Source organism: Coptis chinensis, unplaced genomic scaffold (genome assembly GCF_015680905.1).
Source record: "Coptis chinensis isolate HL-2020 unplaced genomic scaffold, ASM1568090v1 utg617_pilon_pilon, whole genome shotgun sequence".
Lineage (NCBI taxonomy): Eukaryota > Viridiplantae > Streptophyta > Magnoliopsida > Ranunculales > Ranunculaceae > Coptis > Coptis chinensis.
The window spans coordinates 69,178-83,236 of record NW_028238172.1 but is presented as its reverse complement, the minus strand read 5'-3'; the positions used below and the strand labels follow the sequence as shown (position 1 = coordinate 83,236).

Sequence of the window (14,059 nt, the reverse complement as noted above, 5' to 3'; positions counted from 1 at the left end):
TTTAAAGTAGTATAGATTTGATATTGTATTGTAACATTGCAATGGTCTGCTAGGTCGACACGAGATATGTAGGACTAACTATTTTAGGCTGCAAGGAATTGATCTTGAAATTTCATTTCAGGCTTATATGTTGTTATTTTACATCGGTACATGGCAATGATTCCAACACCGGTGTAAATTGTAAAATGATGTGGTATGTCTTTTGAAGAAGGGCCATTTAAGATATAGATGCGGGGTTCAGTTGATCCGTGGTAGTAGTGTAGTACTGTAGTGTAATAAGTTACATCAAACTATTCTCGCAGTTAGCATACATTAAGTCATAGAGCCTTCTCGCTTTGGTCCTTGTTGCCTTCATATGCCCACCGACACACTGACTGGTGTGCACATCCAGGTGTCATGGAAGTGTCAAGTGTGGATCATGTGACATTGTTACTTTTTACACAGGGCCTCAGCACTTCGAAGTATTGTTTGAAGTTACAATGTTGGTAGAAGCATAGGTCAAGTTGGAAATGCCAAACCGAAACCGAATAGCGATACCTTTGGTTCACTATATTAGAAACACTGGCTATTTATGTAGCCATTTGTTCTACTGCTTTAGAGCACCTTCAGTGAGTTCATTGAGAAGAGGGAACTACATTGAGACTTGAGAGAAATGAAGACGTTGATATGGGTAGCAGAGCGGGTTTTCAAGGTCAAGTGTATAAAACTATTGAAGAATGAATGAAAACAGTTCTGCTTTCTTTGTTTGCCAAGCAAATACATGAGGATTGCACCCGAAGAAATTTTGAAAACAGTGATAGTGCCATAGTGGTAAAAGAAAATGTGGTATAGGAAGAGACGAGCAGGTATTCTAGCCCCTGTTCGGCTGTTCCCATGAAATTAATTCCTAATAGCTACTAGATGAAACATGTAAACAATAGGCAAAGTGGCATATCGAACCTATGATTTGAAGTCATAATACCTCAAATTTCTTGTGTATTGGGCTCTTATCAAATTGGACGACAACATGTCTCTAATCGATCCAAAGAAATTGACTAGGAGAATCGAGGCTCATGAGAGTGAATAGAGAGCTTATTACTGGATTCGTACAAAGCTCACTCATGTAACTGATATTGTGAAATACGAGCTGACATTGTCTGAGCTGATGGTATGGGTGTACGATGCAAACAAGTTGGAAAACTGCTTATGGATCAATATAATCCATGAACCCTACGAAGGAGGGAACCATTACAATCCACACACTTCATATGGTTATCCTCTGAAGTGGCAGGAAGACTTGCAGTGATACCTTTTTAGCTGTTAAGAGATGTCTTCTTATGGCCTCTTCCATGTGCACGAGTAACGGACCACCTAATCGAATTTTCTGATTGTTTGTCTTTTGGGACATTCTGAAACTTCATTGCAGGTAAGTTCGTTATCTTATTCTGAAAATAGTTGATTAATTAAGGGTAAAGCTGTAAGAGCAGCTGTTATTGGAATATTTTGTGAAGAACTGATATCATGGATGAATCTTAAATTAAGAAGTAACACTGTGTATTATGAACTTCCTTAAAAGGTATATTTGGGTTGCATTCCAGCTGTTATCAAACGTCACAGTACATTTGTTGTTGATTTATTTCTTCTTTAGCGGCTAATCGGCTACAGTGCAATTTTCTAGTGTAGATGATTGTCATGAAAATCAGCATGCATTATCTTATAGTATTGCACATTTGCACGCCTTAAAATTGTTCTACATTTAGTTTAATCGTTAACATTGTTTCCAGCAAAGAGTATGGTTAATGAGCTTTTTCTTTAGTTAAAGAGTTGCACTAGCTGAAACGCCTGAATTGAGAGAGATGATATTTTCTCTAAGGTTCAACATTAATGATATAAATATAATGGGGAATCCAATTGCAACACTTTACTGCTAGCTCCTCCACATTTTTTTTTGAAAGGGAAGATGTACTCTGAAGTGGTTAAGCAAAAAAATTTGTCAGGAAAGAAATGATAGTATCATTATTGTAGAGAAAAGTAAAAAACATTTCGTTTCCACTTAGAAAAGGCTTTTTTGTCTGAATGGAGAATTGATTTATAAGACTACATGGACCACAAATAAATTTTATGTCTTTTCTTACGTACTCTGTCTGTCTGTCTGTCAAGCTAACCTTGCTCGTGATCTCTTGCATGGGGCAGGGTCTATTGGACCAGCCAGCAAGCATCCTACCTCCCTATATATAAGTAAATGGTAGCAATCTCACTAAGACCAACCCAATTCAAAGAAACCTCTCTCGTACTAGCGAAATGAAGATGTTCCATATAACTCTTTTCCTCTTTGCCCTTCTCTTCTCCTACACTGTTAATGCAGCAGACTACTGTGTTGGAGACCTCAAGGGCCCTACAAGCCCTGCAGGATACAATTGTAAGACTAATGTCACTGTAGATGACTTCGTGTTTTCGGGGTTAGCTGTGGCTGGGAACACCACAAACCTTATTAAGGCCGCCGTTACTCCAGCATTCGTTTCCCAGTTCCCTGGCTTGAATGGCCTTGGAATCTCAATTGGACGCTTAGACATTGCCCCCGGTGGTGTTATCCCATTTCACACTCACCCAGCTGGAAACGAACTTCTACTTGTCATACAGGGTACTATATGTGCTGGCTTTGTGGATTCAGCTAATACTGTTTTTCTTAAAACACTTAAGAAGGGGGACGTCATGATTTTTCCTCAAGGTTTATTACATTTCCAGCTGAATGGTGGTGGGTCTCTTGCAATTGCCACTGTTACCTTCAGCAGTCCAAGTCCTGGCCTCCAACTCACTGATTACGCCTTTTTTGCCAATGACTTGCCTACTGAAATTGTTGTGAAAACTACTTTCCTTGATGATGCTCAAGTGAGGAAGCTTAAGGGTGTCCTTGGTGGCACCGGCTAATCCATCCTTGGCCACTTAGCTCTTTGATGTTTTGTATGAGCTATGATTATTCGAGAATTTAATCAAATGTGATTTGTGAAGCTCTGTTAATCTATTTGATTTGTGCTGTTCGAAACCAACTATCAGAAGTCTAAGAAGTATTTAATTTTGTTTTGCAAGTCTAAGAAGTATTTCTTTGTGTTTTGCATGACTTCCTAGCTAATTATTTACCTTATTCCAACATGAAGGCTCTGTTTGGCCACAGAAGATTTTGTATTGCTCAACACTGATTAGGTGTTCCAATTCTGCAGATATATTACATAAAGATGATTAATCTGAAAGCTGTTTGGTCTTCAATCATTCTATCACGGTTTTAACTTGAACTGTGTTTGGTTAACACTGCAATTTGTTTGTCATGAACAACATATTAGCAGTAAGTTATTCTTTCTTCATTTTACGTGTATACTTCAAATAAATATGAAATGAAATGTACAAAATAAGAAAAGTCAAAATAAATATAAATCTAAACAAGCAAAAGCACTTATATAAGTCATTCAAAATAAGTATCACTATTACATTCTTCATATATATTAAACAAATAAATTAAAAGAAAACTCCATAAGTACTACATCATTTTGAACTTTCATAGTCACTCCACATTGCATCAGCAATTGATTTTCTAAACTCTGTTGTTATTTCTCGTATTCTTTCTCTACTAATATTTTCCACACCCCCATTGTTATGCACTACTTCAGATTTTTGTTGGCCTTCAAAATCTTCCAAGTTAAAAAGTAAATCATACGTTTTCTCTCTTCGTATGTGATTGTGTAGAATGCAACATGCTATCACTATCTTCAATTGTGTTTCAAATGGATATGGAAGAGCAAGGGTCAAAATAGGAAAACACTTCTTTAAGATACCAATGATACCCTCGACAGCATTCCTCAACGATGAATGTCGCAGATTGAACAATTCTTTGCTATTTGTAGACACCATATTCTTTCAAGTGATAGCGAGTGCCACGAAATAGAGCAATAAAACTTAGTGTATTGGCATACCCGGCATCCACAACATAATATTTACCTATATTAATTAGGAAAGGAAAAAAACTATTTGTTAGCTTTGAAAGAAAATCTATATTCAATGATAAACAAATATATAAGTGTAATATACCTTTTGGTACATGTAATTTGTCTGCTCTTGTTAATGCCAAAGTCAAAATATGTGAATTCGTGGCAGAACCTTCCCAACCAGCAAGTACATACTGAAACTGCAAGTCAAATGTACATGCCACCAAAATATTTTGCGTAACAATGCCTTTCCTATTTATAAAGGCTAAATCTATGGTCGAAGAGATGTAATGGCGCCATTCATGCCACTCATACCAAGGGTGCGTGTGTATTTAATGGCGTAAATCTTTGAATCCAAAGGCCCATAATTACCCACCATACGACTACAAGATTTGAAGGCATGCTTTCATTTATAAAATTTTAAATCTATAGTCGCAGAGATCGTATAGTATGCTATTAAATCTGGGCCACTCATACCAAGGGGTGCGTGTGTATTACATGGCAAAAGTACTGATCCAAAGGCCCACATGCACCATACATCTCGCGCATTGAAGACATGCTATTTATAAAAAGACCTCTCTCTTTTGAACCAACCAATACGGTTCCATAATGGCTTCAACACAATCCTAGTGAAATTTTGTTGAGCTATTGTTAGACTTTATACAGACTCGACCAATTTAAATAATAAAACAATCCTACATAAATAATACCTTAAAATTGGACGACAACGTGTCTCTAATCGATCCAATGAAATTGACCAGGAGAATCGAGGCTCATGAGAGTGAATAGAGAGCATATTACTTGGATTCGTACAAAGCTCACTCATGTAACTGTCTAACTGATATTGTGAAATACGAGCTGACATTGTCTGAGCTGATGGTATGCGCGTACAATGCAAACAAGTTGGAAAACTGCTTATGGATCAATATAATCCATGAACCCTCCGAGGGAGGGAACCATTACAATCCACACACTTCATATGGTTATCCTTTGAAGTGGCAGGAAGACTTGCAGTGACACCTTTTTAGCTGTTAAGAGATGTCTTCTTATGGCCTCTTCCATGTGCACGAGTAACGGACCACCTAATCGAATTTTCTGATTGTTTGCCTTTGGGAACATTCTGAAACTTCATTGCAGGTAAGTTCGTTATCTTATTCTGAAAATAGTTGATTAATTAAGGGTAAAGCTGTAAGAGCAGCTGTTATTAGAATCTTTTGTGAAGAACTTATATCATGGATGAATCTTAAATTAAGAAGTAAAACTATGTATTATGAACTTCCTTAAAAGGTATATTTGGGTTGCATTCCAGCTGTTATCAAACGTCACAGTACATTTGTTGTTGATTTATTTCTTCTTTAGCGGCTAATCGGCTACAGTGCAATTTTCTAGTGTAGATGATTGTCATGAAAATCAGCATGCATTAATATCTTATAGTATTGCACATTTGCACGCTTTAAAATTGTTCTACATTTAGTTTAATCGTTAGCATTGTTTCCAGCAAAGAGTATGGTTAATGAGCTTTTTCTTTAGTTAAAGAGTTGCACTAGCTGAAACGCCTGAATTGAGAGAGATGATATTTTCTCTAAGGTTCAACATTAATGATATAAATATAATGGGGAATCCAATTGCAACACTTTACTGCTAGCTCCTCCACATTTTTTTTTGAAAGGGAAGATATACTCTGAAGTAGTTAAGCAAAAAAAATTTGTCAGGAAAGAAATGATAGTATCCTATTATTGTAGAGAAAAGTAAAAAACATTTCCTTTCCACTTAGAAAAGGCTTTTTTGTCTGTATGGAGAATTGATTTATAAGACTACATGGACCACAAATAAATTTTATGTCTTTTCTTACGTGCTCTGTCAAGCTAACCTTGCTCGGGATCTCTTCTCTTGCATGGTGCAGGGTCTATTGGACCAGCCAGCAAGCATCCTACCTCCCTATATATAAGTAAATGGTAGCAATCCCACTAAGACCAACCCAATTCAAAGAAACCTCTCTCGTACTAGCGAAATGAAGATGTTCCATATAACTCTTTTCCTCTTTGCCCTTCTCCTCTCCTACAGTGTTAATGCAGCAGACTACTGTGTTGGAGACCTCAAGGGCCCTACAAGCCCTGCAGGATACAATTGTAAGACAAATGTCACTGTAGATGACTTCGTGTTTTCGGGGTTAGCTGTGGCTGGGAACACCACAAACCTTATTAAGGCCGCCGTTACTCCAGCATTCGTTTCCCAGTTCCCTGGCTTGAATGGCCTTGGAATCTCAATTGGACGCTTAGACATTGCCCCCGGTGGTGTTATCCCATTTCACACTCACCCAGCTGGAAACGAACTTCTACTTGTCATACAGGGTACTATATTTGCTGGCTTTGTGGATTCAGCTAATACTGTTTTTCTTAAAACACTTAAGAAGGGGGACGTCATGATTTTTCCTCAAGGTTTATTACATTTCCAGCTGAATGGTGGTGGGTCTCTTGCAATTGCCACTGTTACCTTCAGCAGTCCAAGTCCTGGCCTCCAACTCACTGATTACGCCTTTTTTGCCAATGACTTGCCTACTGAAATTGTTGTGAAAACTACTTTCCTTGATGATGCTCAAGTGAGGAAGCTTAAGGGTGTCCTTGGTGGCACCGGCTAATCCATCCTTGGCCACTTAGCTCTTTGATGTTTTGTATGAGCTATGATTATTCGAATTTAATCAAATGTGATTTGTGAAGCTCTGTTAATCTATTTGATTTGTGCTGTTTGAAACCAACTATCAGAAGTCTAAGAAGTATTTAATTTTGTTTTGCAAGTCTAAGAAGTATTTCTTTGTGTTTTGCATGACTTCCTAGCTAATTATTTACCTTATTCTAACATGAAGAGTGACAGTTGCATCCCCCAAAACACTAATAGTTAGTTCGTTACATCCTCTGTTCTTTGCACATGTATGTGCTCACAGTAGCATAGTCCTTAGTCCTTATTCCAGACAGAATTAACTATTAACTTATATGCATAGAACAAGATGCAGTGGAAGTAGGAAAATAAAACCCTCTAGTATCTTACAACAGAAATTACAATTCAAAAAGGTAGACATGCGAAACATTGACTCACTGCATGAAACCTTGGATCTTTAAATGCAAAACCATGTGTGTCGTGTTTCAAGTTTCAATTGCATTTCAATAACATTAGAAATTTCGAAGCGATTACACTAGGAGAGATTTGTACACACTGCATATGCATAATGCATGTATATGGTATACCTCAGAGTCAAGGAAGTTTTAGTGAACAGTGGGACCTTGATCTTATGGTGGAGCGAGGTCGGGTGGCAAACTGGTCACAAAAGGGGATGGGATGGGATAAGCTTATCCTAAACCTTGTGGTCGAAACTCGTGATAGTGTCATTAAGTTGTCACAGTTGGCTGGTTGCATACTTGCATCGTCTCCAGGCCAGTTCCCTACATCTTTTATATTACTCATTGCAATGGAGATGGGATCGTAGCAGTTCGTTTCCATAGTTATATTATCCTATGTATAAATCATTTAGTGTCAAATGCCCTGCAAGAACTTGGTTAATTATTTATGATGTTTTATTATATTGAGACCCTTGTATTATCTGCTACATCTGTTTACGCCCTGATGAATATACATAAAACTGATGAAGCAACCTTAAGTGCAAGTGTATCCAACACCCCCCCTCCCCCCTCATATTACTTTCAGAAAAGTATGTAATCAGATAGCTACAGATCGACAAACGGAGCACATTCTATTTGTATGGAGGTCCATGAGAGGAGGGTCACACATCACATCTATACAGGCAACGAAACAACGATATGCATGTCAATCCTTCAGAATTTGAGAGGCATTTTTGTTCTTTTGTCTGCTTTCGGTAAGGGTGGAATTTGAGCCGAGTGCTTTCGGCTTGGGCTTGGCTTGTTTAAGCTCGGCTCATTTGAAGAGCTCAAATTAAACTACATTTAACAAATGAGTTTGATGAAGCTCGTTCCTTAAATAATATTTATAAAAATAACAGGGCTCATTTAATTTCATTTTAGTTTTTTACATCGAGCTCAATTTAAATAGTCAGCGAGCTTGAGCATGGTAAAACTTCGGCTTGTTTAGCTCGAATTCCACCATTAGCTTTTGGTAACCATTAGAAGATAATTACTACATTTTACAAAATTGCTTTAATATCTAAAACTAAAGGACAGAAAATCATATCTTGGACAAAAACCAAGTTGGTTGGGGTGTCCGATTTTCTCTCATTTTTCTTTGCCCCAATATCCATACTCCGTCCACCCATCTCTCGGCATCACCCAACTCTCTCTCCCCAGCAGCTCCTCACGCGATTATACTAAATACTTTACATAGCATAGTCAGCTACATTTATTTTCTTGTCACAAAATGTTTTCGAGTAATGGACGTCCAGATATAGTTTCGGGCCTAAAAATTAAAAGCCCAATAAAAAAATCCAACCCATTTGATAACTACTTTCCAAATCCCAAGTATTTCTATCTTCTCATTGTCTTTTTAGGATCATCACCATTTTTCTTCTACCACTCTTGATAATGCTAGTAAGTTCTTGCTCTTCAGATTAACTATCATGAATTACTTTATGTTCATCAATAAGTTTCCGAGCTGACATTGCATGTATTCATAAATGAGCTGAAATGACCTTTAGAGATTAAAGTGTTGGCCCATTTCTATAGACTTGTCATTGAATTCCATCATCTTCATAATGTAATTACAAGTTCAGATAATAAACTCTACTGGCTTCGTTTGTCAATTTTTACTAGTTCCCACTTAGCCATTGGCTTTTAAGGATTTAATCAGAGTTCTGTCGGATAGTCACAATTAATAAATCAAGAAAACTTTATAATTAGGAGGCTAGCACATTCTTTGGTAATGCTTTTATGTACTTCCCTGATCAAACTGAAGTCTATCCTAGGTTACATGGACACGCCATATTTTGAAAAAAACACGTGTCCGTGTCCGTATCCGTGTCGGATACACACGGACACATATTGTATTTAATTTACTCGAATTTCTGATTTACCATCTAATTTAATAAATTTATAATTATTAAAAAAATTAATTAATTATATCGATCTTCAATATATCCGACACCCCATATCGGACATACATAGCGTGCCGATGTCAATGTAACCTAGAGTCTATCACATTTTCAGACCTTTCAGCGTTGGGCGAGGTTGGCGGGTGCCATATAACTTGTCTACTCCAGGTTTTTTTACAGTTATTTTGTCACCTTCTTAACATATGGACCAGCAATATGTGAACATGTTTTGTAGACTCTTGCTTTCAGTTTATAAAGTTTTTGTTCTTCAAATATTTTTGCTTCTGCTGAACAACCCATAACCAGTCCTGGGAGTGATTCCTATTCCTTTCAATGGGATCGGAAACTACATTAAGTAGCTTTGGACTCTTGAGGTAGTTCATCTAGATAGTTCTTCTTCATGCTTTTAACTTTTCCTTCGAAACTTAAATTTCTTCAAAATTATAGCATTAATTTCTTTGGCATGTAACTAGTTACTAGTCTCTATAGGACTTTCCTCCACCAAATTGATTAAGCTTGTATTGGGAACCATACTGACATAGTTAGTGCTAATAAGAAAATGAGAATTATCGATGTTGCAAACACTGCTAGGAGTAAACATCTTCAGCTGTTCAAATTAGATTATTATTTAGATATTGTGTTCAACCTGACTAGGGAACACAACCATTTCAGTACACTTCATAATTGTATAAGTAGAGTTTTTTTTTTTTTTTTTTTTTTTTTTTAATATCAAGTGGAAATTTTATTGATAATGAGTTTTACAAATAATTAAGACAAGTCCTTTCTGAATAGCAAATCCTATCCTTTTAAATGCAAACTCCTTGCTACCAGTTGTTATTATGTTACTGTCCATAACTTTCTACAATCTCTTAAGAAGCTCAACGGACTGTTGTGTCAAGGAACCGAAAGTGTCAAAACTGAACAGAATAAAATTTACGAGTATTACGATTTTTTTTTTTGAATTATCTTATTGGTGATATATATAGAGTGCCACATTGTTTCTTGGTTTGATTATTTTGTCACATACTCCTGTTTATAATGGTTGTTTCTGTAATTGAGCAGGATATCTGTGACATTTGTTGACAAGGATGGAGACGAGAGGTGTATCAAAGTCCCGATTGGCATGTCAATGCTGGAAGCTGCCCATGAAAACGATATTGAACTTGAAGGCAAGTACCGGAGAGTTTGTCTATTTAAGATGGAATCCTTTGTTTCTTGATTAGCAATTCAGATGTTGTTTATGCTATTTTATAAAATTGCATCTCGATGGATGTTCAAGATATGAGAGTGATTATGATGTGGACATCGAGTCGAGTCAAGATTAACAAAAAAGGAATTGAGTTTGAGTCAAGCCCATGAGTCGCATTCATTAGCCACCCCTTTCTTTTAGTTGTTTATTTTATTTTAAATAGTTATTTGCCATGTGCCATATTTAATTGGTTTTCTTTGGTTTCAACTAGTATAAATAAGAGGGCTTGTAATTTAGGGTTTCAATTGATGTTTATGAATTTGTTATGAATAAAAGAGAGACTTTTAGGTTTTCTTTGAATTGTTTTTAATTAAAGTGTGGATTTTGTTAAACTGTTGCATCTGCCAGTTTAAATCCCCATTATATCCTTTTAACATTATTCTTTGCAAAGAACAATATTATGTTAATTAGTCATTGTAGTCGCCTCTAATTGTATTTTCTTTTTGTTTCTAAAAATTTAAATATTTTCTTGCTTTTGACAGTGTAAATTTTTTTTCCTCTAATTTGATTACAGGAGCATGTGAAGGCTCACTAGCATGTTCCACGTGCCATGCTGTGTTGCATGGGTACAGGACGGAGTGTCTGGTTTGGACACGGGTACGACGATTTGGACACGGCGAGATCTGAGAATTAGGGTCTGTTTTGTTTGTGTCCGTGTGTCCGTGTCCGTGTCCGTACCAGTGTCCGCAGGACACGGGTACGCGATACAGAGGAAATTAGGGCGTACCCATGCAACAGAGGTGCCATGTGATCGTGATGGTATGTTATTAGCGTTGTATGTTATTGGAAATGTCATCTTCATTAGATTCTGTGTAGGGTGCTGTGTTCTAAGTTCTTAAACATTGATAAGCAATGGTAGTTCTAGCTTCTAAGTCCTTCATGAAATAAGGCAGGTAGTTGACTCGATCAGTCTTTTTTGTAGGATATTGACTACTACAATAAACTAGAAGATCCAGTGGATGAGGAGAATGGCATGCTTGATCTTGCTTTTGGTCTTACAGAGATGTGAGCTTCTTTACTTTGATGTTGTTCTGGAGCTTCATCCCGAAGACTAGTTCTAATTTTTATTTGACTTTCTGCAGGTCTCGGCTGGGATGTCAAATGGTTGCAAAGCCTGAACTGGACGGAATTCGCTTAGCATTGCCAGCTGCAACTCATAACTTTGCAGTTGATGGATATATACCAAAACCACACTAGTCATTTCCTATTGGACAACTTTGGCAGGTCACTCCATGACTGTAAGAGTTGCATTTCCTTTCAGTTTGTAGCTTTCCATATAGTGATTGAAGAACACTGCTATAATTTTTTAACTGTCACAATATTTAATTTGTTTTTCTGTTGTTAGAAAGTAGAAAATCATCTGCTATTCTTTAACATAAAACGTGGTAATTTAAAACCTTTTGCTTTCATTCGAAGTGCCATATAAGCCTTTTATTCATCATGTCAAAACTATTCCTTAGTGGTCAATGAAAAAGGATTGTATTAATCTTATTGTTGATCTCCTTTTGGAGCACCAGACAACGAGGCTTACTCTCCATGTTATTACTCAAATTGGGGGATGTGATTTAGTTTGCAAGTGGATTAGTGGTAAACTTGACATGATACTGAGAGACAATGGTAAGGACATCAAAATATTGAAGAAGTGTAATGCACATATATACATAAACTAAAAGAAAGGTTAGATCAAATGACTGGCAATGATGATGATTGTTGCCAGCTAAAGTGATGCTCCAAGAATACTCTTCATTCTTGATTAGCTAACCTCTAATTTAGGTTGTTGTTGTCATAAATGGATGATACTCCAATTTATTCCGGTATACATGTGCCTATTTATGTCCTCTGTTTTGCCAAGCCTTACAATATATATTGGCAAAATTTATATATAAATAATCAGAGGTCCGATTTGATGTTAGATATCAATACTATAGGCCTTACTATGTACGAAAGCAAGGAAGGGGCATTACGTGCTAGTGTGCTACAAAAGAATGTCACTTTGTCTAAATTTCAACATGAGGTGAGATAGATGAGAATTACTTACTGGAAAAAAAAATAAAGGTGAGATAGATGAGAATTTACTTGTATGAGAAGCCAGAAGTCAAAAGCCAAGGGAAAAAAAATGTCAAATACTTTTAGTATTTTAAAGCAAAAAGTACTGTTCGACTTTTTATATCAAAGTATAACTTTGTACTTGTAGTCAAGCAGCCTTAAGGTAGGTGAACAGTTTTGGTGACTCAATTTTGAGTAGAATGAAAATTCAAGACTAGATTATGTCAGTTTGGAAATACTGGTAGTAAGTGTGACTGTAACAGTTTACCTAATTGAAAAAACTATCTGTTGAACGCTTTGCTTTAGTAAGACCAAGGAGAATAACATGCTCCTTGTTCAACACAGTTGGAAACTTGGTAATTAACTGAATATTTTACAGTTCAGCTCCTTTATGAAGCTTGCAGTTTCTACTGTTCTATTTTGTTGGTGTGCACCATGACAGATTGGAAGCCATGGTTTAATCTTTCTAGTTTGAATGTAACATACAGAATCAGTTAAAAAATAAAAGGTTAAGAAATAGTTCTTGTCACAGCTTTTGGACATGCAATGTCCAATGAACGATATCGAAAGGTCTGTCTCTGCCATTAGGTCCATTGACAGATTTGTTTGTGGTTGGTTGTGATTGCTTGAATATTTTGTGATTTGGGATTGGAACTTGGACTTGAATGAGTTAAAAGAATTTAACTAAACCACATCTTTTTCATTAGGTTTAAATTGCTTGAACCTTAAGAAAGCTGATTAGCTCTTAAGACTTTTTTGGAGCTTGAAATTTTGTGTCATTTTTATTAGAATATGCATTTATTTGTAGTATGCAAAAGATGGTCACTATCTCACCAGACAGCTTCGTTCTAACAAAAACATGCATCGTACAGTCTGTAAATTTTTACGCCAACGAGCAAAAAGGTCCTGTAGTCTTGTACCATGTGAAGTACTAGAAGTATCATGTACTTTGCATACTCTCGGAATACAAGTTAGAAGTGTACTATAATCTCTTCTAGGGTGTCCTTCATGTATGCAAGTTCATCGGGGTATTTACGAACTTTTGTTACTATTCTTAATCTGCTGGCCTGTTAAATTGAAATTTGAATTTATTAACCAATTAGGTCAAAATCAACTAACAGCTAATGCTAGATTTTGCATGGGAATTTCGTAAGGATCTGCATGTAATCTGATGCTTGCTATCATGTATGAGCGTATTAGTAAGCGTTGGTAATTTGGTAATAAAAGGTTCATGTCGGGCATGTAGCAAGTGTATAACATTTGAAGAGTTGGAATTTAATTTTAATCAAATAGTTGTTTGGCCATATTGCACATTACTACAGTGTTTAAATATAGAATTGGTTCCAGAAATCAGATTAAAGGCAAGAGGATGACACAAGCAAATTATTGAAGGCAAGAGGGTGGGAGGTTTCATCAATCACAAAGAGTGCATGGCCAATAAAAGGAAAGGACAGATTATAAGTCCGCTGTAGTTCTCACTTCTCAGAGTTTAATTCATAGAAACGGATGCTTTCATCCTGATTATGTACAAGCAAAATAGTCATCATGGCCACAAAATTTCGATGAAGATCTTGCCACATATTAACTGTTGACTGTTTCTGTTCAAGAAGTCCATTGGCTTGCGTCCGAGTTGAGTTTAAACTCAAAAGTCACGGAGAGTTGTGAAAATTTCGTGTTCGCTTTTGGGTTATCCTATATAACCTGTGGTTTATTGAGGCTAAACAAAATATATATATATATATATATATATATATT

General features: G+C 36.5%; 3 protein-coding genes and 1 long non-coding RNA gene across 6 annotated transcripts; 3 read left to right on the top strand and 1 right to left on the bottom strand.

Annotated features, from left to right (window-relative positions):
* The first annotated feature begins 470 nt into the window (after positions 1-470).
* On the top strand, positions 471-3,065 carry LOC147472952 (auxin-binding protein ABP19a-like). Its single transcript, XM_086588002.1, has 2 exons — positions 471-1,405; positions 2,173-3,065. Exon 2 carries the CDS (start codon positions 2,281-2,283, stop codon positions 2,905-2,907), a length of 627 nt encoding a protein of 208 aa, XP_086444128.1. The 5' UTR covers positions 471-1,405; positions 2,173-2,280; the 3' UTR covers positions 2,908-3,065.
* Positions 3,066-3,435: 370 nt separating this feature from the next.
* Positions 3,436-4,791, bottom strand: LOC147472951 (uncharacterized). The gene is made up of 3 exons (XR_015210632.1): positions 4,667-4,791; positions 4,060-4,156; positions 3,436-3,969 (listed from the first exon to the last, which is right to left on the bottom strand). It is a non-coding gene; the product is annotated as an uncharacterized LOC147472951 (long non-coding RNA).
* Positions 4,792-4,956: 165 nt separating this feature from the next.
* Positions 4,957-6,750, top strand: LOC147472950 (auxin-binding protein ABP19a-like). The gene is made up of 2 exons (XM_086588007.1): positions 4,957-5,093; positions 5,860-6,750. Exon 2 carries the CDS (start codon positions 5,968-5,970, stop codon positions 6,592-6,594), a length of 627 nt encoding a protein of 208 aa, XP_086444133.1. The 5' UTR covers positions 4,957-5,093; positions 5,860-5,967; the 3' UTR covers positions 6,595-6,750.
* A 2,494-nt stretch (positions 6,751-9,244) lies between these two features.
* LOC147472949 (adrenodoxin-like protein 2, mitochondrial) lies at positions 9,245-13,883 on the top strand. Of its 3 annotated transcripts, none has more exons than XM_086588009.1 (7): positions 9,245-9,383; positions 10,072-10,178; positions 10,773-10,803; positions 10,999-11,017; positions 11,181-11,263; positions 11,341-11,496; positions 13,652-13,883. In XM_086588009.1, the coding sequence occupies exons 1-6, from the start codon at positions 9,343-9,345 to the stop codon at positions 11,453-11,455; spliced, it is 396 nt and encodes a 131-aa protein (XP_086444135.1). In that variant the 5' UTR covers positions 9,245-9,342; the 3' UTR covers positions 11,456-11,496; positions 13,652-13,883. The 3 variants fall into 3 exon arrangements, with proteins under 3 accessions (XP_086444135.1, XP_086444136.1, XP_086444134.1); XM_086588010.1 differs by lacking the exon at positions 13,652-13,883 and adding an exon at positions 12,172-13,628; XM_086588008.1 differs by lacking the exon at positions 13,652-13,883 and having other exon boundaries at positions 9,246-9,383; positions 11,341-11,667.
* Positions 13,884-14,059: the final 176 nt, after the last annotated feature.

Excerpts from the sequence above, each read along its gene's own strand:
- LOC147472952 (XM_086588002.1), top strand. The coding sequence starts at position 2,281 with ATGAAGATGTTCCATATAACTCTTTTCCTCTTTGCCCTTCTCTTCTCC.
- LOC147472950 (XM_086588007.1), top strand. The coding sequence starts at position 5,968 with ATGAAGATGTTCCATATAACTCTTTTCCTCTTTGCCCTTCTCCTCTCC.
- LOC147472949 (XM_086588009.1), top strand. The coding sequence starts at position 9,343 with ATGGGATCGGAAACTACATTAAGTAGCTTTGGACTCTTGAG. Across the intron at positions 10,179-10,772 it reads AAACGATATTGAACTTGAAG|GAGCATGTGAAGGCTCACTA; the intron begins GCAAGTACCGGA and ends ATTTGATTACAG. Across the intron at positions 11,264-11,340 it reads GCTTTTGGTCTTACAGAGAT|GTCTCGGCTGGGATGTCAAA; the intron begins GTGAGCTTCTTT and ends GACTTTCTGCAG.